The 20,857-nt window shown below is 39.7% G+C and overlaps 3 protein-coding genes across 3 annotated transcripts; all 3 read left to right on the top strand.

Moving 5' to 3' along the window:
- The first annotated feature begins 1,055 nt into the window (after positions 1-1,055).
- On the top strand, positions 1,056-4,222 carry LOC100704032 (arylamine N-acetyltransferase, pineal gland isozyme NAT-10). Its single transcript, XM_003437547.5, has 3 exons — positions 1,056-1,211; positions 2,643-2,684; positions 3,197-4,222. The coding sequence occupies exon 3, from the start codon at positions 3,202-3,204 to the stop codon at positions 4,072-4,074; it is 873 nt and encodes a 290-aa protein (XP_003437595.1). The 5' UTR covers positions 1,056-1,211; positions 2,643-2,684; positions 3,197-3,201; the 3' UTR covers positions 4,075-4,222.
- Positions 4,223-4,866: 644 nt separating this feature from the next.
- cnep1r1 (CTD nuclear envelope phosphatase 1 regulatory subunit 1) lies at positions 4,867-8,641 on the top strand. The gene is made up of 6 exons (XM_005447658.4): positions 4,867-5,022; positions 5,594-5,665; positions 5,819-5,892; positions 6,807-6,916; positions 8,113-8,167; positions 8,259-8,641. The coding sequence occupies exons 1-6, from the start codon at positions 4,998-5,000 to the stop codon at positions 8,298-8,300; spliced, it is 378 nt and encodes a 125-aa protein (XP_005447715.1). The 5' UTR covers positions 4,867-4,997; the 3' UTR covers positions 8,301-8,641.
- A 118-nt stretch (positions 8,642-8,759) lies between these two features.
- heatr3 (HEAT repeat containing 3) lies at positions 8,760-19,114 on the top strand. Its single transcript, XM_013266282.3, has 15 exons — positions 8,760-9,043; positions 9,316-9,488; positions 12,544-12,631; positions 12,950-13,050; positions 13,391-13,500; positions 13,763-13,903; positions 14,050-14,342; positions 15,712-15,802; positions 16,008-16,162; positions 16,454-16,536; positions 16,649-16,785; positions 16,926-17,014; positions 17,405-17,548; positions 17,616-17,792; positions 17,979-19,114. Exons 1-15 carry the CDS (start codon positions 8,903-8,905, stop codon positions 18,090-18,092), a joined length of 2,037 nt encoding a protein of 678 aa, XP_013121736.1. The 5' UTR covers positions 8,760-8,902; the 3' UTR covers positions 18,093-19,114.
- The last annotated feature ends 1,743 nt before the right edge of the window (positions 19,115-20,857 follow it).

Raw genomic sequence — 20,857 nt, 5'->3', positions numbered from 1 at the left:
TCGTCCGTGGATGAACAGATGCAGCTCTAATTACCTCTGCTTATGGACACACAAACCTATATTTTACTTTGTTTTCATGAATGTGGTCGAATTGAATCTCGTGTGTTTATAAGAAGTAGCTGGCTGTGGTACTTAAACGTGAATGAAGTCAGGAGACTCATGGCTTCACGCCTGAAATAAACATTAAAGATGCCAAAGTGACGTCATTATCTTTTTGCGACAATAAATGACCTGCCAGAGACCCGAAAACAGAACAACGTAACAACGAATACCGTTGAAATTACAAATTTTAATTTCCAACTCTTACACTTTAAAATCGAGACCTGTAGTGGAGCCTGGGAGAAAACAGTTCATACCAGTTACATGATCTCAAGATGCATACCCCCCTTAAAAGGATCCACACACTCCAAACCAGGGTAAGCCAATAACACTGCACACAGTGAAATCATTCTTAAAACCCACACAATAGAGGTGTTTGCTTTTACGATTATGATTCTCCCAACGAGAGACCCACCTGATTTCCCTCCTGCCCCCAGATAATAAAATTCACCATACTACAAACCATATTATGATGATTAATTATCATAAAAGCCTATGTATCTTTGTATGTTCCCTGTCTCCCATGCCTGTCGCGTGGGTTGGCTTGTACAATTAAAAGGCTTAAACCACAAAACCTCCAGCTCATTCTCACACACAGAAGAAATTCCCGTTGCTTACTTTTAATCAAATCCTACAACTCTACCAGCTGTGCAGTTAACAGCACCTGATATCAATTAATGTTGAGTCAATGATAATGAGTTCCCAATCATTTTACAGTATTTACAGAAATATATGTTACTGCAGTCAAAACCTATTTAAAAAATAATAATAAATCAAGAATAAAGCAAAGAAACGAAAGTCCAGTTTTAGGTTTGAAACACAAATTTGAATAACATGTGTATTTTTGCCATGACCAATAATGCATGAGGTGGATTGTAGGGCTACAGTCTTTGCACCTGATTTGGTACAACTCTTATTTATTCTGGAGCTGTGTAAGAGGAAAAATATTTATATAAATATAATTGAATTTCGTAAAGAGTTGGTTAGTAGCGCCTCTAGTGGTGATACCTGGGGTTTTATAAGTGCGGCTAAGCGGTGACAGCCACGTACTGTTTGACCATTAGCTACCGACTCTAGAAGCACGCAGCTGCAGGTCACAGCCCAGCCCACAGGTAAGTTGGACCAATTAAAGCTGTTACACAATACGTGAAGCTATTGTGCTTAAAATAAAAAAAAAAATAAAAATTATAATAGTGACCACTGATAATAAATTTTCTACACTGTTTCTGTACTTTGGCAGTAGATGTAAATAGTCAAGCTAGGAGATATTTTTCAGATTGTTCTTGAGCAAAAACTTTACCGTGAACAAGACTTTTTGCTCCTTTTAGTCAGGGACCAGCGCCATTTTGACGGCGGGAAAACAAGGTCAAGTAATTACTCCTAATGGTCTTACTTTGAAGCGGAGTTATTCCAAGTAACCTTACCTCCAAATACTCCTGCGCAAAATGTCACAGCTAAGGTTTAAGATTTGCGCTAATGTGACTGCGTTTATTAAAGAGACCTGGGTTTCCAACACACCAGTGTTGGCAGTGTTCTACCGGAAGTCCACCACACAGCCAAGTGTTCAAATTCACCTGCCATAAAAATCAAAACCAAAAAAAGAAAAACCCTGTCATCCTCCATGTCAAACACGGAGACATGGCGCCTTGATGCTGTCTGCATTTACTCAAAAGACTGGACAGAAACGGAGAGGATGGCTTTCAGTGTCCTTGTTTGTTTTAAACCGAAGACAAAACATTGTAGGAGAAACTTACAGACCCCTTAAGGACTTTTATGTTTTATAGGGAGCTTTTACCAATTGTCCTCTTATTTATTCAAATGGGTATTTGTTGGGAGTGTTATCTTCGTTTTAACTTATACGGTACTGTGCAAAAAGTTTTGAGCCACATTTCTTTTATCTTGTTAGGAGTATTGGAAATGGGTGCAGCCATTTGTTGGAATATGCAAAACCCAAAATTGTACAGCTTTAACAACGTTGAAAGTCAACATTTGATGTGACTGCCTTTATTCTTTAACACAGCTTGAGCTCTTAGGCAAGCTTTCGTGTGTGTCCCTCTATCCAGGTATGCCTTGACTACAATGCTAGGGTGTTTGGGATCATTACTGTGCTGAAAAAAGGAAACCTTTGCCAATCAGGCTTCCAGATGATATTGTATGGTGGATCAAACTCTGATGGTACCAGTTTTGGCAAGGTCCCCAACACTATTGATTTAAATGCAGCCCAAAATCATGAATGTGTCCACTGGGTTTTACAGGTGGGAGCAGATGCTCACTATACCTCTCCCTTGAGCTCATTAGAAGGCATAAAGAGGATATGGTGTGTTTTGTGGGGAAAGGATTTCATCACTCATTGGAGCAGAAACTCTGAGCCACATTCATGAAAGCTTATTTGTTTTGTGTATTGCTTCTGCCAGCTAAGCAATTGGGATGCACCACCCCTATCACCATCATGATCGATGCATATCATTGAATGAGACTGCCTATATACACTCCTTGTGTAGTATAAAGTAGCTCACTTACCTTTATCCTGTTTTTGCTTCCAGACCCCTCAAAACACAACCTTGATCAAACGCCAATCAAATAAGGTAAGATTAAACATGTTTGCACAACATTTTCAGATCATTTTAGTTGTATTCAGCATTTCTGGGGGGCAGGGGCACAGCCCAAAGACTAGTATTGGTAAGCAACTCTTGAAAGGGTTAAATGAGGCTAGGATAACTTTACTATTAAAACACTAATGCTTTCACCATCTTGGATTTCCATTGTCTTTACGTGAACAGAAAACAGGAATGAAATTAAATTTTTAAAAATTTAATGAGATACTCTTACGTGAAATGTTAATTAAGATTAGGTGTCTTGAATTGAATGATTGATTCTAAGATTGTAAGGAAGCAAAGAGCCTACCAGGCTAGACCTAGATTTGGACATCTGGCTGCATCCTGTAGATTGACAGGATGTGACACAAAATGAAAGGTGTTGGGTTTTTGTTTGTTTGTTTGTTTTGTTTGTTTTTAAATGTTTTTTTGTTTTTTAAGCTTTGTAAATAACATGCTGCAGACCTGAAATGATTATCAATGTGATGTCCTGCATTTTACAGGCAAGATGAATTTGGATGAGTACTTCAAAAGAATTGGTTTCCATGGCTCCTATGATAAACTGGATCTGGCAACACTGAAGCTGATCCACAGACAGCATATCATGTCCATTCCATTTGAGAATCTCAGCATCCACTGTGGAGAGAGAATAATCATGGACCTTGAGGTTATCTTCAATAAGGTTGTGAGGGGTACCCGTGGAGGTTGGTGCTTTGAGAACAACTACCTGTTTAGCTGGGTGCTGAGACAAATGGGCTATGACACTACAACCTTGGGCTCCAGAGTTTTTAACACGAGTATTAATGAGTTTGAATCCCAGGAAGTACATCTCATTAACAAGGTCATCATTGATGGGAATGCTTATATAGCAGATGTAAGTTTTGGATTATCTGGCCAAATACGAGAGCCCCTCGAGCTCATCTCTGGAAAGGAACAGCCTCAGGAAGGAGGCGTCTTTCGCTTCATATGCAAGGACAATTTGTGGATGCTGGAGAAGACTGGCAGAAGGACGGCGGTTTCTAACCCAGAATTTACTACATCAAGTCTGGTAAACCGGAAGGAGACGCGACTGATCCACTGCTTCACCTTGGAGCCTCGTGAGCCAGATTATTTTTTTCAAGTGAACAATGACCTCCAGACAGACCCTACCTCACTGTTCACCAACAAGTCCATCTGCTCTTTGCAGACGCCCACAGGATTCAGAGCCTTGGTTGGCTTGATCTACAGTGAGGTCACCTTCAAACCCAAGGACGGTGTTGATCTCTATAACATGAAAAACATAACGGAAGATGAGCTAGAGGCTGTGCTGATGGAAAAGTTTGACGTGAAGCTGCAGAACAAAATGCAGGCTGTAAACAGAAGAGTATTCCTTGAGTTTTAGTAAATTACCCCTCATACATTCTGCTTGGAAACAATGGCATGAATGAAGCTTTCTGGTTATTTGAAAGATTATCAGTGCTGTTGAATGTGTTTTGTATGATTATAAATGAAACTGTTGCATAGAAATAAAAAAAAAAAAAAAAAAGTAAGTAAATAAAAAGTAAAGGCATCATTTCAGTCTGAGTAGTTTCTTCTGTCTTCCCCTCCATACACTTCTGCAAGTTCAGAGTTGGAAGTAAAAATATCAAGAAATTGTATAGTGTTGTGTGTGGGTTATTTTATTTATATATGTGTGTGTGGCTTTCAGAACAGTAAAACGTATAAACAGATCAAGGCCAAGATGAACACATTTTCATTTTCTGAATATCACTCAAAAGATTTCCAGTCTTAACTAAATGAAATCAATTTAAGTCTGCATTGTCCCTCTGACAGGAAGGTGACCAGTACAAGGTGTACCCCTGCTTCTCCCATTGTGGTAGCTAGAACAGGTTCCAGGACCATGCCATCTGTGACCCTGAACTGTGTGGGGGTGGATGGATTTCAAACAATCATTGAACTCAAAGTCTGATCCGTCTGCTCAAAGACTTCAAACTATTAAATATATTTGAATCCTAATACAATGCTTGCATTTGTTCCCATGTAATTTTTTTTTTTTTTTTTAAATGTAATCATGTCAAACAACTCTCCATTTGTAAGAGCGCTTTCTGGAACAGTTTTCTTGACTGTTCAAAACAGCGAAACCTGCCGTCCATGCTGTTTGCCTGCAGCAGGCGGGACTTCAACGTTGGCACCGCCCTTTATTTGGGTCACACCCAATCATATTAGCTGCGCACACACTCGATCAGGATTGGTCAGCAGGCCTGTCCTACAGCTGAGGGGAAGGGTGTTGTAGCTGCTTCTCAGACCATAGATAGTGGTTCAGACATGAACTCCTTGGAACAGGCCGAAGGTAATCAACACTAAAAGCTACTCAAATTAATCAAATGTAAAGTTTCAGCGGGTTTAGTCGTTGCAGCTAAAGCCAGGGAATGTTTACTAAGCAAACGTCTTAAGATGCGTTGTCAAATTTTGGCGTAACGATGCGTTAGCCGGCTAGTGTTCTTAGCATGCTCGTTAGCTTAACTGACAAAACATTCAGCCACTGATACCCTTCATTATTTACATGCAAACACATGTTTAATTGTTAAATCCCCTCGCATCTGTAACTGGGACCGTAGAGTCATAGCCAGCAACTTTTTTTTAAACAAATGTAGGGAACATGATCAGCTTGGAAGTGAAAGTGTAGCAAACCTACAGGGCATTTAAGAGCTTCATTTTAACTAATGGTGGGTTTCTGTCTTTAGTTTACAACTTGGAGTGATGACACCAACTGAGCTTTAGGGCTAAGGCTGACTTTATTTTAAGATTAAATTTCATGACATTCTATTGGGGAAGGGACTAAAAAAAGCTTTCCTGGGGATACCTGCGTAATCCTTGGTCCAAACACAGCGTCTACTCATGGTCCTGTTGTTTTGTTGCAGACCTGAAGGCCTTTGAGAGAAGACTGACAGAGTATGTCTCCTGTTTGCAACCTGCCACAGGCAGGTGGAGAAGTAAGTAACAACAGCAGAGAAGTTACAATGGTTGACATCTTTTTGATATTGCAATTAACCTGAAAGAAGTTCATCTTGATCTCAAACATGCAACTATTAGCTAAAGCTCTACGGTGAGTTAATTTAATCTCTTATTGTTATGTTTTGTTTCAGTGATACTGATAGTGGTGTCCGTCTGTACGGCTACTGGAGCTTGGAACTGGTTAATAGACCCAGACACACAGAAAGTAAGTATTTGTGGAGAAAGTCTGACTCGAAGAGAAATCAGACTTTTCATATATATATATATATATATATATATCTCATCCCTTGTATTGAACAGTATAGCCAACAGGGATAAGTGGTATCAATAGGTAACTTTTTGATCCAATAAAAGCAGCCTCATGCATTAATAGATAATTGCTCACGTATTAGTACAGTTTAGGTGAGTTTCAATCGAGGTGTAGTGTCTGCACATGTGTACAGTTTTTAACTATAACTGACCACATGGTTAAATTTTAGGCTAGTCTTATGAGAAGTTTTTCTGTCCCATAAGCCTCTTTTCTATCTCTGCCTGTTTGAATACCTCCATCAGCTGTGGCATATCTCAAACTTTTAGCTTGTCTCCCTAGATGTGTTCATGGTTTGAGGTCTCCATCTTTCTGAAAATTTTTCATTCCTCATTCAATAGAAGACCAGCCAAATCTGAAGATGGTTTCCAGATTTTTGGATTAGGATTAATGAAGTCATTCAAAATTTTACCTTCATTCTTTCCTAACTCTCGAAGTTAAAGGTCCTTGAAGTACATATGGGCGTGCTGAAATCTTGTCTTTCTTCATTTGTCTTTCATGCATTTCTGAGCCTCCATAACTTCATAAGTAAAGCCAGTGGCAACATAAAAATTTCAAAATTGAAAGTTACATTTAAGAAGAAATACATTTTTCATCCACCCTGAAGTGTCACTTTTTCCCCTAAAAACTGATCATCAATAGCATGGGACATAAGTTTTAAGAGCAAAAATGCATCATTAATTTCTATGTCATAAAGTAGCAGAAACAAGCACTGGTGCTAAATGCTCTCATCATATCCTAAGAAAACCATCTGTAAAAGTAAATATTTTCTTGCCCAGATTAATGTTGCTTTGGTTCCTTTTGTCATGCAGGTATCTTTCTTTTCATCCCTATGGAATCATCCCTTCTTCACCATCAGCTGCATCACTCTAATAGCTCTCTTCTTCGCTGGAATACACAAACGAGTTGTGGCGCCGTCAATGTATCCTTGTGTTTTTTTCTACTTCAGTAAACACAAATTAGCGTAATATAATACTGACTCATGTAGCTGGATCAGGTATCTGTGACAATTGCCCATCAATTTAATTCAGTTAAGGTCCTATGTTTACTGTTCCACACACATCTGCAGTAGTGTACTGGTGGCTAGTGTGGAGAAAATTAAACTGACTTGTTCCAGTTTACATCTAGCCTGATGTTGCCTTGCAGATAAAATAATTCCCAGGCTGTGGTTTTTCCTAATCTCTTCATCTTGACCTTTGTCATAAGATCATGGATCCTCAGACAGTCTGATTATACTCATATCAGGCAGCTGAACAGTGTCATGGTGGATGCTGCCGCATGGGTCTGCCATGGTGAAACTAAGATGGACAACAGAAAGCTTGTCTTAGATACTTTTGCTCATGTTTTCTTATGTTTTGTGCAGGACATCTAAAAAGAGAACATCTGGAGGGAAAAATCTTACTTTTAGTTTTAAATAAGTATCTTATTAAATGAAATAACTTGAAATGTTTGCCACATTGGCCATCCTGTCAACTCATATTTTCTCTTCCCACTGGAGAGATGATTCAGTCTAGTTCCTGCCTTAGTTCTGCCCATAGTCTATATTTATAAAGCTTTCTTTCCTATTATAAGTAAACAGGCTTCAAACAAGACAACAGCTTGATAAGAAGCAGTGTAGTGGTCAGAGTCCACATGTGGGTTTAACAGCCTGTTGTTGAAGGCTCAAAACCATATCAGGAGATTATGTCATGAAATAGAAAATGCACTGTTAATCAGGATTTGCACTGCACTTGTCAGCTATGTTAATTACTTTATTTGATGTGAATGAACTTTGGTTTCATAAAGGGTGGTCTGGTGTACATTTTGTTTAGGAGGTTATTAAAGCACTGAAAGCACCTTTCTTTAGTATTTAGAGAATTTGACCAGCTCTTTTGGGGTTCCATGCAGATACCTCTAGGTCACTTCATTCACCTTCCTAAACAGCCTGTTTGACTGAAATCCCATTATCTTTGTCACAGTAAAGAATTGAGTTTATTGATCTCTCAATAGTTTCTTTTCTTGTACACCGTATCAGTAGCAGATATCCAAAGCCAAGTTTTGTCAGGTTTAGGAACATCACATAGTGGATTCATTCCTATTTTCATTCCTGGTTATTGTCTTTAACCGTTACCCCTGCAGTATTGCTGCTCGCTGCCGCACAGTTTTAGCAGAATACAACATGTCCTGTGATGATGTGAGTCAACATGGTGATTTTTATTTTTTTTACAATTTTACTAAAATTTAAGTTTTGGGGTTTTTTTTAATTTTTCCTTGTCTTTTTGCAGACGGGGAAACTTATTCTGAAACCACGACCAAACATCCAGTGACCACACGCTCCTGGGTTCTGTCAGGCCTCATCTTTGTTGATTGCCTTCTTGTCTTTAATTCCTTTGGATGCTCTTAGATGAAGCATGATGGGAAATGCATTTCCAGCAAAGAAATGAACTGAGAGGGCCCTTTTCTTTTCTTTTCTTTTCTTTTTTTTTTAACAGTGTTGCTGTGTTGTCATCATTGAAGCTGCTGATTTGCTCATGTAACCTTTGATATATTTTACACATTCAGAGTGAGGGTATATTTCTGTTTCTGTTGAGCATGTATTTTATCTAAAATATTTCTATTTTAAAGGTTATTTGCCTAATAAATAAATTCATAAGACGTGGGAATATCAGAGCTGTCTCTTTATTTCTTGTTGCCTTCTCCCATCCTTCCTATGCAGTTTGTTACATGCGTAGTCCGTGCGCTTTTGCGACAGTGTCGTGCTTTCTCTTAGCAACCAACACTTTACGGCAGGGAACAGTCTTCCACATGGCCTCCAACAAGGCAGAAGCCGGAGCGTGTGTTTGATCCTCAACAACCCCAGTGTCAGAGAAAAGAGGAGGGAGTAAACACCGCGTTATACGCGCAACTCGCACTTTAATAATCACGTGAAATGGGTAAAAGTAAAACCAATAAGTTTAAACGTCCCCAGTTCAACTCGGTCGGGCTGCCGGTGACTGCGGTGAAGGAAGGAGACGGCGAGGAGGAAGAGCATGGTGATGATAGCTGTCCAGCTGCGGAGTTGCTTGAGAAAGTAGGGACATACACTGCTTCTTCTTACATGAATGTCTCTAACTTTGAACGTTTCAAAGCTCCTATTTTTGCAATTTCTAGCATTTTCTTTAAAGATTATTGCGCCCCACTTTATATTCTGTGATTTAAATGGCCTTACGTATAGCGATCAGTTTATTGATTTTATATTTCGTGTTACAAAAGGTCACCTGGTGATAGTTGAATGAACACACAGTACTTCAGATTTTGAACAGCTGGTGTCACGTGCTAACGTGCTAAACACGTTTCCTATAGTTGCAGAGCCCCAGCGCTGATGTGCGAGAGTTTGCATGTGCCAGTATTTCTCGGGTGGTGCAGCAGAGTCAGACCATTCCGGGTTTCCTCCAGAGGGATGCTGTTAGGCGCCTGGGTCCCATGTTGCTGGACCGGAGCCTGGCTGTCAGAGAGACTGCCACTGGAGCTCTCAGGTGAGTCTGAGTGTAACAAATAATCTGGGTTCCTGTCACTTGACGAAGACCTGGACCACTCGGGTCATCTCACAAGTTTAAAAAGTTATCAACACGTGTGACCTATTTTGTTGCTAGAATGGGCCATTTTAGTGCTGGGGTCACCATAAAACATATTAGAACTTTTCTGTGTTGTCAGTTTGCAGTGATTTGTATGAGCAAGGGCACGAAGAGAAGTGGCAGTCTCTGGTGGAGGTATAAGATTAGGGATGGTCGACCAAAACAGAACATCATTGGCGTAGTTAAAGTAGGAGGTGATAAGGAATGAGTGAGGGTTCCAGCTGCAGAGTTTGAGAATAAAGGTTTTAGTCTGGACATGTGTTCTTGAAGGCAGATTTAGAGATAGATTTGATGATGTTGACCTCCAGAGGACCTCCCTCTTCGGGAGCTTTGAATTGGGAACCACAACCAAGACTTCAGTTTGCTGACATTCAAATTCTGATGTCTTTTTAGTCAGTTTACAAGGCACAGAGGAGGGAAGTGACTGCTATGCTGATGATAACTGTGTATCATCAGCATAGCAGTGGAAGCTCAGCCCATGGTAATGGATGATCTGACCAGTGATGATGTGACAAATTAAAGGGCCGACAACTGGTAAACAGATGATGAGTTGTAGGTGCCCAAGGCTCCATGAAGCACATGCGCAGCAAATTGTTGCTAACAGAAGAGCTAATGAAACTTGCTGAAAACCTCAAAGAGCCAGTTCCTGGCATGAGTTGTTGCCAGAGTTGTTTCAATGGCAGGTGTGGGACCCTCACATTATTATTCTGGCTGTTTAAACCTCCTGTGGTTAACAGTTTAGTTGTATGTAGATACTTTGCGATGGAGTGAGAATCATCAAAAAGAGGCTGTTTATGCTAGCAAGACAATGCTTTTAATATTTATTCTCTCGATTACAGCAAGTGAGAAAGTTTATTACTTGACCACATGCCTCAGCTTAATTTCTCTCCCATTTGTGTGACCCAGATTACTAATTGACGTTAGTAACGTCAGTGCTTCTCCTGCTTTGAAGAGAGTCAGGTGCAGGTAGAGGGAAGTCAGTTGTCAGTCACATGCTTCTGCAGTTTTTAAAAGTGTGTTATTGGATAATAAAAAAAATTAATCACATTGTGCCATTTCATTGTGCTGCCTTATATATTTTAGTTTACCTGCTACACATGCTTTTTGCTTATATGCATAATACATGTATTGTGTGCTAGTTTTTAGTGAGCACTGTTGATACTGCAACAGAAAATGCAGAAAGCTAAGAAATGTGTTTAAAAAAGGTTGCTATACTTAAAGAAAGTGAAACAAAAGCCCCGGAAAACATTAGAAAATGTAATCATGGCTCTTTTCTTCCAATCACTTCAGTCAGTGTGGTGTTACAGAACTGACCTTTTCTAGGACTTCACAGAGAGAGGTGCATATAAGAATACAAATAGCACAGCTCATAGTCCAGTGCGTTTACCTCTGTTGAGTGGGTGGCATTTGTTGGCTTCTACACACTATCCAGTGAGCTGCTTTGCCTAAACCCATCCTTGCATCCCTTTTCTTAACTGCTTATCCACCTCAGAATCATGAGTGGACTGGAGCCTATCCCAAGTGTCGTGGGGTGAAAGCTGAGATGTAGCCTGAACATGTCAGCAGTCTAGTATGGCTAACACAGACAGACGGACAACCAGTTTAGAAATCACAAGTTGACCTACCGTGGATGTCTTTGGACTGTGGAAGGAAACTGGATTATCCAGAGAGAACCCACACAGACTCAAGGAGAACATCCAAACTTCACACAGAAATGTTCACAGTTGGGCAGAAGAACCCAGGACCTTTCTTCTGTGAGACGACTGTATTAAACCTCACAGAATGTTTCTAGTACTTTTCCAGTGCAAAAGTCTTGAGCCACCCCTTATTTCTTTATATTTTTCTTACAAGGTGACAGCCTCGCTTGCATTTTTTTATGTGGCCTTGATCAATAGTTTTCCAGGCTTTTTAAAAAAATAGTGTTTTTGCACCAACAAGTTAACTCCCAAATAGCTATTTAAAGAGACGTTTGAGGATGACAGAAGAAGTGTAAGGCTTACAGCAGATGAACAGTATCAGAAAGTCATGTCCTTAAGAAATAAAAACAAATCCAGCACAGATGTGAGAACTAAATCTGGCCTTTTAGTTAATCAATTCCCTGTTCACTAAAGTCTCATAAGAAATGTTCTGAGCTTAAGTTTGGCTGGCAAGAAGACATTCTTAAGGGAGAAAAGGCTATGGCATGCCAAATTACACAAGAACTGGACTGAAAATAAGTGGCAACAGGTCTAATAGATATAGATGAATATAGAAATTTGAAAGTTTTTGGTTCAAATTGTCAATATGTACAGAGGGAGGTACAGCAGTGAGTGTCTACAGCCATCTGTAAAACATGGTCCTGGCTGTGGAATTACGAACACGGAAAAGTATTGTCAGATTTTTTTAATCGCTTTGCTCTGATTGGCAAAAAAAGAAAAGACTTTTGCACAGTATTGTACTTTGTGTGTGACACCATGCTGTGAATGATGAGTGCAGTACTGTGTGTCATATTGATTCTATAGGGGGTGCCATGCTACAGTCAAGCCATTGGGCTGTTTTAAGACTTTTTTTGGTTTGGTGGCTTTTGTCATTTTTCACAATCCTGAGAGCTTAACAGGGATGCCTTCATTGATATTTGCAGATGGGCAAAATGGATTTGATTTGCCTGTTAGGTGTTCTTCCTGTTATGTCACAACCGTTGCAGCCACTGAAACAGTTACCATCATCATAACTGTAACATTTATTTCTTCTTTTTATGTAATAATAACCTCTAGTCTGATTTGAGGCCTTTCAGTAAACCCTAAATAGCATTTTGTCTCCTCAAAATCAAAATAAAACCAGTGCTCACAGTGGATCTCCCGGCTCCCCCCCTCTTCTTTCCTCTCCCCCACACACACAATTACAAACAGCATCTCTGACCGTGACTCTCCTCTGAGTGACTGATGACTATGCGTCTGTGTGTGTCTTCCCTTGACAGGAATCTGAGTGCATGTGGAGGTCAGGAGGTGTGTGAGGACATGGTGAAGCACGATGTCATGACTCCTTTGACAGCACTGCTTAGAGAGGTGAGACTCCACCGCTGCTTTTCGCTCACCGCATCACTTCAGTTGCTCCTCATCAGCAGCTGTTACAGCAACATCAAGCTATGATATCCTCAGCAATTAGTTTGTATCTCAGAGCAAATATAGTTGTGGTTATATATAAATGTACACTGGCATCAGATCCAAGCTCAGTGTTGGCCTTTGTGTAACTTAAATTACCCATAAAAAGTTTCTCACATTTTTGGGGGTCAGAAATGATCTAAATATGTTCAGATGAATGATTGGAAAGTTGGGACCTGTTTTACTTGTTCTGTTCACATTTGCAACACATTTGCTTTCCAGTGCTGTGCTGGCTTTGAAAGTGCCGTTGTGTCGATGAAAGACCAAAGTAATGGAGTGGAGGATGTAGCCAATGAAGCTGTACACTTACTGTGGAATCTATGGTGAGTTGACCTTATTTGTTTTCATAGAAGGCTTTTTTAAAAATTATTATTGGCTCAGAAAGGTCAGTTTGGCCACATACATAGCCAGGTCTTGCTATGGCTCTCACTATAAAATCTTTGGGGATATGCCAAACATCATCCATTCACCTGTCCTTTGCTGTTGCTTAGTGTTCAGCTCATGAGAATATTCTATGTCTAGTAACTACATAAAAGTAAAAGAAATACAGAAAATCCCCATATATTTGTGAGTTTATTCCTTGAATTTAGTTTTCTGACATCGTCTCTGATAAATCACTCTCATTGACCAAGGCATGCTTTGTATTATTTGTTTGTCTTTCAGTGAAAGCAGCAGCCAGGCGTTGTCTGTGTTTAACAAATCCGGACTCTTGGATGTGGTTGTTCAGTGCCTGGAGAAACACCCACACAACCTGGAACTAGCCATATCTGCTGGTATGTGTAAAGCATGTATTCTTATTTGCTATTTAACATTGAGATTTTATTAAATAAAGGTGTACATTTTTTAGGTTTTCTCTAACCATCTTCGTTTATTAGGGAACACACCTCTAACAAGTACTGACAGGATTAATGCTTAACACATCTGTGCTATTAATATGGTACTAACACCAGCAAGGAACTCCAAGAACAAAGCTAGCTTGTAGCTTTTGTGCCCAGTTTCAGCTTTTAAACACACTCTCCTCTGTGTGTTCCCCAGCTCACTGTTTGCACACTGTGACTGAGGATAACCCAGAGCTGCTTTGTAGCATGAACACTGCTGTGCTCGGAGCCCTGGAGAATGTGCTGCTGTCATCTCAACCAGGCGTGACACAAACTCTCCTCAGGACACTGGCTGCAGGTACAATTTGTCCCTTTTCATGTCTTTTTTTTTGTTGTTGTTCTAAACTTAACCACAATTAGTCAAATTGACCAGCACAGGAGTCTGTAAATTGTAATGTGTAATACCCCTTCCTGAGCTTGAACTCTGTCTGTTGTGTTGCTCAGGTACGCTGTGGAACATGAAGAGTAGTCTGCCTGCTGCTCGTCAGGCCGAGACTGTCAACGCTGTGGTAGCTACCTTATCACAATGCCTGGATTTGGATGCAGGTATGCTAATACCTGAACTTAGGCAAGCAGAGGAGCTTCGCCACAGAAACGCCCCAGCTGTGTCAGACATAGAGGGCCAAGCTCCAGAAGAGCTCGCTGAGGAGGAGATGATTGAAGAGGAGGAAGCATCTAAACAGAAGAGGAATGGAAAAGCTGCGAAAGTTGATAATGACTTCTCTGACCTCTTGCCTGTACGTATAAACTCTTGCAATCTCTTAGGCCCATTTAGAGTTAACAAAACCAAAGCAAGGACAGTTACAGTTGAGGAATTGGCTGTTTCATACCTCTAAACTGTCTGATCCGTTATATGGGTATTGAATTAATTATGCTCAGCTTGGTATTAAAATTCTGTACTTTCAGCCTGTGGGCCTCTGGGCATAGAGGCTGAAATCAGTAAACCCTTATGTATTGCCATTTGCGTTCTTCCACTTGTATGTAAACTAGTCTGAGATATTGACCAGTATTATTTTATTTTATGCACATTGTCTTCTAATTTATTCATCAGCACAGAGCATACGCTCTGTTTTGCACGGGAGCGTGGACAAGTGTTTTCAACTGTAAAAATGCAAATGTTTCCAATTATGCTGAACAAAAAATATATTCTACCTGAAGCAAAGATTGTAAGCTTTTTAAAACTCAAAATTCCAATGTAAGCATCCACAGCAGAAATAAAGTATCATTTTGATTAAGGTTTAATAATAACATGGTGTACATGACGCTGTAATGATCCCTTAAAGTAAAACCATTGGTGGCTAATTCAGTACTTGACAGAGGGCATTTGGGGTAGAAGAATTTATGGCTCTTATTATGCACTTTTAACTGGAAGAAAACTGACTTACTTTTGTTTGGCTTTTTTAGACCAATTTTAAGTGATTCGGGTTGGGGTTCTAATGACTCATAAGTCAAAGTTTAGGGGCATATCTCAGGTGTTTTAAAGGGTTAATCTCAATTTGGTTTCGAGTTTTTTGTTGTTGGGGTTTCTTTGTTTTGTTTTTGAGGTGCACATTAATGCCTGGTGAAAAGGTGGTGTGTGAGTCATGCTGAAATGTGAGCCAGAGCGACAGGGCAGACAAACTGTCGGGTTTAGGGGGGAGCGGATTAGGGACACCCAACAAGGTTCAGCTGAGGACCAACTTGTGGCTTCCACCAAGTTGACAGTCCCCAGACCTGACTCCGGCGAGACAGAGCTGTCCCTCTAAGCTCAGTCAGAGCCGAGGCCCTAGGATTGTGGGTGACATTCATGGTGACGTACCAGAATACCCTCTAATATTGCGTGTTGTTAGGGTTGTTCTAGTGTACCAGTATAAAGATTCATCTGTGGTAAACCATTTATTTATCAGACAAACACAGTTTTACACTTATTCCTTCAGGAGCAACACCCTTGAACTGGGTTTTAATGCTCACTGCACCGCAAGAAACGTGCAGCTGGACATAGTGGAATGCATCTGTAGGATTATTTTTCTTTGTGGCAGGCGGCTGAACCCAGACTGGGTGATAAGAGTGCTAAAAGGCATTGTTTTAGTAGGATGTTGAGTCACATGGCTGATTGTTTTTGTCCAGAGGGGGAAGGAGGAGCTGAGGGAGGCAACGGCCTTGCTGACAGCCCAGCAAACGTCCTTGGAGATCATCGTCAACATGTGCTGCTCTGACGGTGAGTGGTGTGGCCACGGACAGCCATGCTGACCCCAGGCATTTTTCGTCAAATATATTTCCTATGACACAGTCACCAACTATGTGTTTGTCTATCGGATAAGCTATTATAGCGAGAAATGCTCACAAATGTCTCATTTGAGAATCTAGAAAAAACATCTTCATGGTTAATTTCTCTAATTAACTCTGTGTGTGCACATGTTAAGACCCTTCTGATGACGAGTGGGAGGAGGAATCAAGCAGTGATGAAAGCGACATGGGTCCCGATGGCCTTTGTGATGGAGTGTCCAATCTGATGTCTCCATTGTGCTTGTCAGCTGAAGTTCAAGGGGCTTTGATCAACCACAGCATACCACAAAAGGCAAATGACAGTCTGCTTCTTCAGTCACACCTTAGCCAGTTCATCACCAAAGCTTTGACGCGCTTGTGAATGTTGTTAAGCTGTCATTTTAGCTTGCATTGCTGTAATTACAAACTTCAGATTAGATTGATTATGTGGTGAACCTCACCCATCTTCTCCCAGAGGCTGAATGGATTGAGTTATTTGTGCAGTTTCATAGAGAACTCACTTTCACATACAGTTTATATGCACCTACGCAGCCACTCCCAAATGTAAAAGGCCTGTCATAATTTTGTTTTTTCCTGTTTTAAGGTTCTGAAGAAGACAGAGTTCCCTAAAAAGGAAACTGTGGATTTGTGCCATCAAAATCCCTCCTGGAGAGGCCTGATAAAAAAGTAATCCTCCTCTCTTCTTCCATTAATCTTCACTGTCTGAGTATAACCATCTTTATTCTTTCTCATTTATAAATTTTAAATTTTTAAATAAAAAGTCACACCTTCTTTTTAGGATGGAGCGTGTTCAATCCCGGGCACTGACTTGCCTCCACAGTATCCTCTCCACCATGGATGCAGAGTCTTTGGGTGGTGCGACAGCCCTGCAGGAAGCAGCACAGCATCTCTCCTCTCTGGTCTTTGGTGCCCCAGGTCTCACATTAATAAAACTTCTTCTGCAGTATTATAGTACCATTTGTTATTTTTCTATTTTAAAGAATGCAACAAAAAAAAGGGAGTATGCATTTGTGAGAATGGAAACTACAAATCGAAACTACATTTGTTTCTTTCAGAGATTCCCAAAGATGAGGAGTTTCTAGAGGCTGTCATCAGCGCCATGCGATCTCTTTTACAGATGATTGCCTCCAAAAATATCCCACAGGTAGATAAGACGCCACTATTTAAATAAACAACTAAATCAGTTTTGGTGATTACAAAAAGAGGTCAAAGTCCGTGCAGCCGAGGTCGAGATATCCCGACTTTTAGCCGCTAGCTGAGGGTAAATGATAAAAATGCTTGATTCTACATTTCCCTGTGCCTAATTACATAGTCTTTGTTGTCATGGCTGCAGAACACATGACAGGAGTGTACAGGTTGAATAATACTCCACATGTTAGTTCTGTCTTTTGTAACTGCATAAAAACCGACCTGAATATAAAATTTCCGCCTTGAACTGAACTTTAAAATCCACTGCCACGTCACACTTGCTTCTGTTGACCGTTTTTCTTCCTGACAGCTCAGTATCTATGCGTTTGGCTTTTGTTTTTGCTAGTGTATGACCCCCCAGCAGCTGATGAGCTTGAGCGAAACGGCCACCCGCTGTGATGTTGTCAGTGTGAGGGTCAACGCCGTCGCCATTCTTGGCATCACTGGCAGCACATTAGCCAAAGAGAAGGGCACTGCAGAAACCCTCCAGGTATCTCTTTCTCTCGTTTATTCTTTTGGAAAAGTTGTTCTTCCTCAAAGAACCTCTTCTTCCACAGATGATCGGAAATGCGTTGCTTCAAGTTGCCACAAGGGATCCTGAACTCGTTGTAAATGGAGAAGCCCTTGACGCTTTGTTTGATGTGTTTGCGGATGGAGAGGAGGCAGAGACGGCTGCAAAAAACATCAGTTTACTGCCTGCACTGAAGGCACTACAGCCTGTCTTCAAGACCAAGGTACCAAAGATAAATTCATCTTTAGTGATCTGTGTGCTTGATAATTTTTCAATATTTTTTCAGCTATGCTTTTTTTTCCTGGAAATATACCTAGCACATTTATTTTTGTCTTATCTCGCCACTACATTGTGCGAATTCTCCTTTGAATAACAATTCTTTTGTTTTTTGTTTTTTTTCCACTACCAGATTCGTAAAGAAGGAAAAGGCAAATACAGCCCTCAGCAGCTGTGTGTGCTGGATAACATCAGAGTGAACCTGAGAAGATTTATTGGTTATCTGGAGAAGGTGTTGAAAAAATGAGGACTATAAAAGCCTGTTTGGTTTGGACAAATATGCTAGCAGGAGCATAGAACGAGACAGAATATGGTTGTGAAACCATCAAGTATTTATGTTTATATTCTTTAAATGATGGTTTACTGTTTGTGTGCAGAGCGAAGGGAATGTAATAACCGTTATTGTATGCTGGAGTCGGCAGTTTTTTTTCCCCACTTAAATTTAACTCAAAACAATTTTGAGACTGAGTTTGTGTTTTCATGTCTGATTGAAACATTTTTTTAAAGATCAGGTGTGGGATCTGACACCAACTTTTCTTATGGGCATCCTTCTTTGAATCCATCTGGATATGCATTGTACTTTGAAATTCTAAGTTGTTGTTTTTTTCCAATGAAGACACTGGTCTGCATACACGTTTTTTCAGTAATAGAAGGAGATTGGTGGTAAATTTTGTAGATTTTTTTTAATCTTTCAGTAACATTATACACAGATCTGAACTGTCTAAATCCCAGCATTGTCTGTTTCGATCATAATGTGGATATCATTATACGTGACTGGCAAAAATTCACGTAAAGCTTGTTAGCTTTTCTTGCAGTGGTTTCTTAGACTTTTTCAACAAAATATCCATAAACTTGCAGTTTATTTCAGTAAAAAATGAAATTAATGTGTGAAGATGTCACCAGGCTGTGAAGGAATAGCCTTTTTGAAATAAACCCTGATTTTTTTCTCAGTGTTCTTCTTTTGCATTATGTGAACCATTTCAGGAATCTTTCCATGACCTTCCAAATACAAACTGGTGGAACCACTGAGATAATTTATCTCAATCTCAATTAATTTATCTTCATAAGGTGTTGGACTGCTTCAATATATACTGGCATGTTGCCTGCAAATCTCTGGAAATCTACTGAAGGGACTAAACATGCTTTCAAAATATTTTCCCTCATGTTGTGTTTTGATGATGGTGGTTGAGAGCATAGCCTTGTTGGTCCTAAATCACTCATAGGTGTTCAGATGACTTGAGATCTAATGACTACAAAACCCCCACAGCATGTGACTCGCATCATTTTCCTACTCAACAAACCATTCAGCCTACCCCCTTGTTCCACATGGAGCATACGTGGGTGGGAAGTATGGTGGATGCTGACTGAGCAATTTACTGACCTTAAACAATATTCATAGTATGTTGCAACAGCTACCTTGTCTCTCTCCATAACTGCAAAATATTCAAAGACCAGCATATCATATATTTTTAAGTATTGGAATTGATCAATAAAATGCTGAAAAAGTGTGTTGCTTTTGGGAATTTGAAAACTAAGTATGGGAACTTTGTATAAGATTTGAGATTTTGTAGAATCATTTATTAGATTAGCTGAAAAAAAACGTGAATAATGACTTTTAATTACCTGGTTAGAAGTTTATATTGCATCTTCATCTGTAAGCTGTTAAATCATGGTTTGTATTGTTGTGAACTATATTTACTCTGCATGAGTGTTGTTTCAAAGTTTCGGATGTTCAGTGGTACTTAAACACTCTGGGTGATTATTGCTGCCCTGCCTCAAAATATAAAATATCTGCTGATTTCCAGAAAAAAACATTACCTTGTTCAATTCAGTTAAAAAATGCCTATAAAAATATTCAGTCTCATAGTTTTGTCAAAAAAAGCAAATCAATTTTTCTTCACTTATGGCCTGTTTGTGCTCATTGTATTTCAGCTTCTCCAACACAATTTGTATATTTGCATAGCCTTCTTTTAATTGCACAGAATGACCAATTGACCAGAATGGCTATTATGCAGCAGGATACATTTTAAGATGGCTTTTGACCTCTCAGTTAAGTGATCCTATCACTGATCCTAGACCAAAGTAACCCAGCTGCTTCCTTCAGCAGATTCAAATCTTGTACATATATGTACAAAATGACCAGGTGACAAATAAGCCACTAGAATCTTCAAAATCATTAGAATGTTGTGGCTCTGGAGGAAAAAAACCCCATCAGACTCTTCCCTCTCATTACCTGAGCCAATAAAAATGGAATGTGGTATTTAATCTGAAGGATGTACAGGTCTCATTACTGATGCCTGGTTAAGGTAAACAATAAATTATTTTGTTTTGGAACTGTATCTAGAAATATATTGATTAAACTGAAGTGGCAGTTATCAAAGTGTTTTTGTGGCTCCCTTGATTAGACTGGAATACCAAAACACAAGTCTTTTCTCTTTCCCTTAATCCATGCTCTTGACACACACCCAGCAAACTGAATGAGATGCCTATGGCTTATCTTGGTCACCCACTGTCATCCTAAAATGAACAAAGTATGCCTTTTTCATTAAATCTTTGATGTTTCGTCAATGTTTGGATGTAGTGGAGCATATAAATAGAAAACCCCCCCATCTTTTCATATCATATTTACAATTGCCACTTGTGAAATAACATGACTGTAGAGCAAATTGAGTATGAATTTCGACATCAGCAACCCCAAATTAATAAAGTGCTTTCATACAGCAAGTGGGATGCTAGACAGTGTATTGGTATTAGTACAAGTCTACTTTGCTCGAAGTGTCTGTTTTTACTACAGAATGGATGAATGAATTAGAGGTTATTTTCTTTTGCATTATTTTAAAAATGTGCAATTAATGGTAAGAAAAGGCAGTATCAAAGAAAATCCAGGGTGTCTGTTACATTCAGCATAATTTATTTTAAAAAAGCAAGGCTCTCAATAAGGTTTTGTTTCGTACGTATGCTAAGATGTAAGTTAATAATAAGGAGTAGGAAGGCTGTTTTTTTTTCTTGAAA

The sequence above is a fragment of the Oreochromis niloticus genome, linkage group LG1 (genome assembly GCF_001858045.2).
Source record: "Oreochromis niloticus isolate F11D_XX linkage group LG1, O_niloticus_UMD_NMBU, whole genome shotgun sequence".
Taxonomy (NCBI): Eukaryota; Metazoa; Chordata; class Actinopteri; order Cichliformes; family Cichlidae; genus Oreochromis; species Oreochromis niloticus.
The sequence above is the reverse complement of the archived record's forward strand: the minus strand, read 5'-3'. Positions and strand labels throughout refer to the sequence as shown.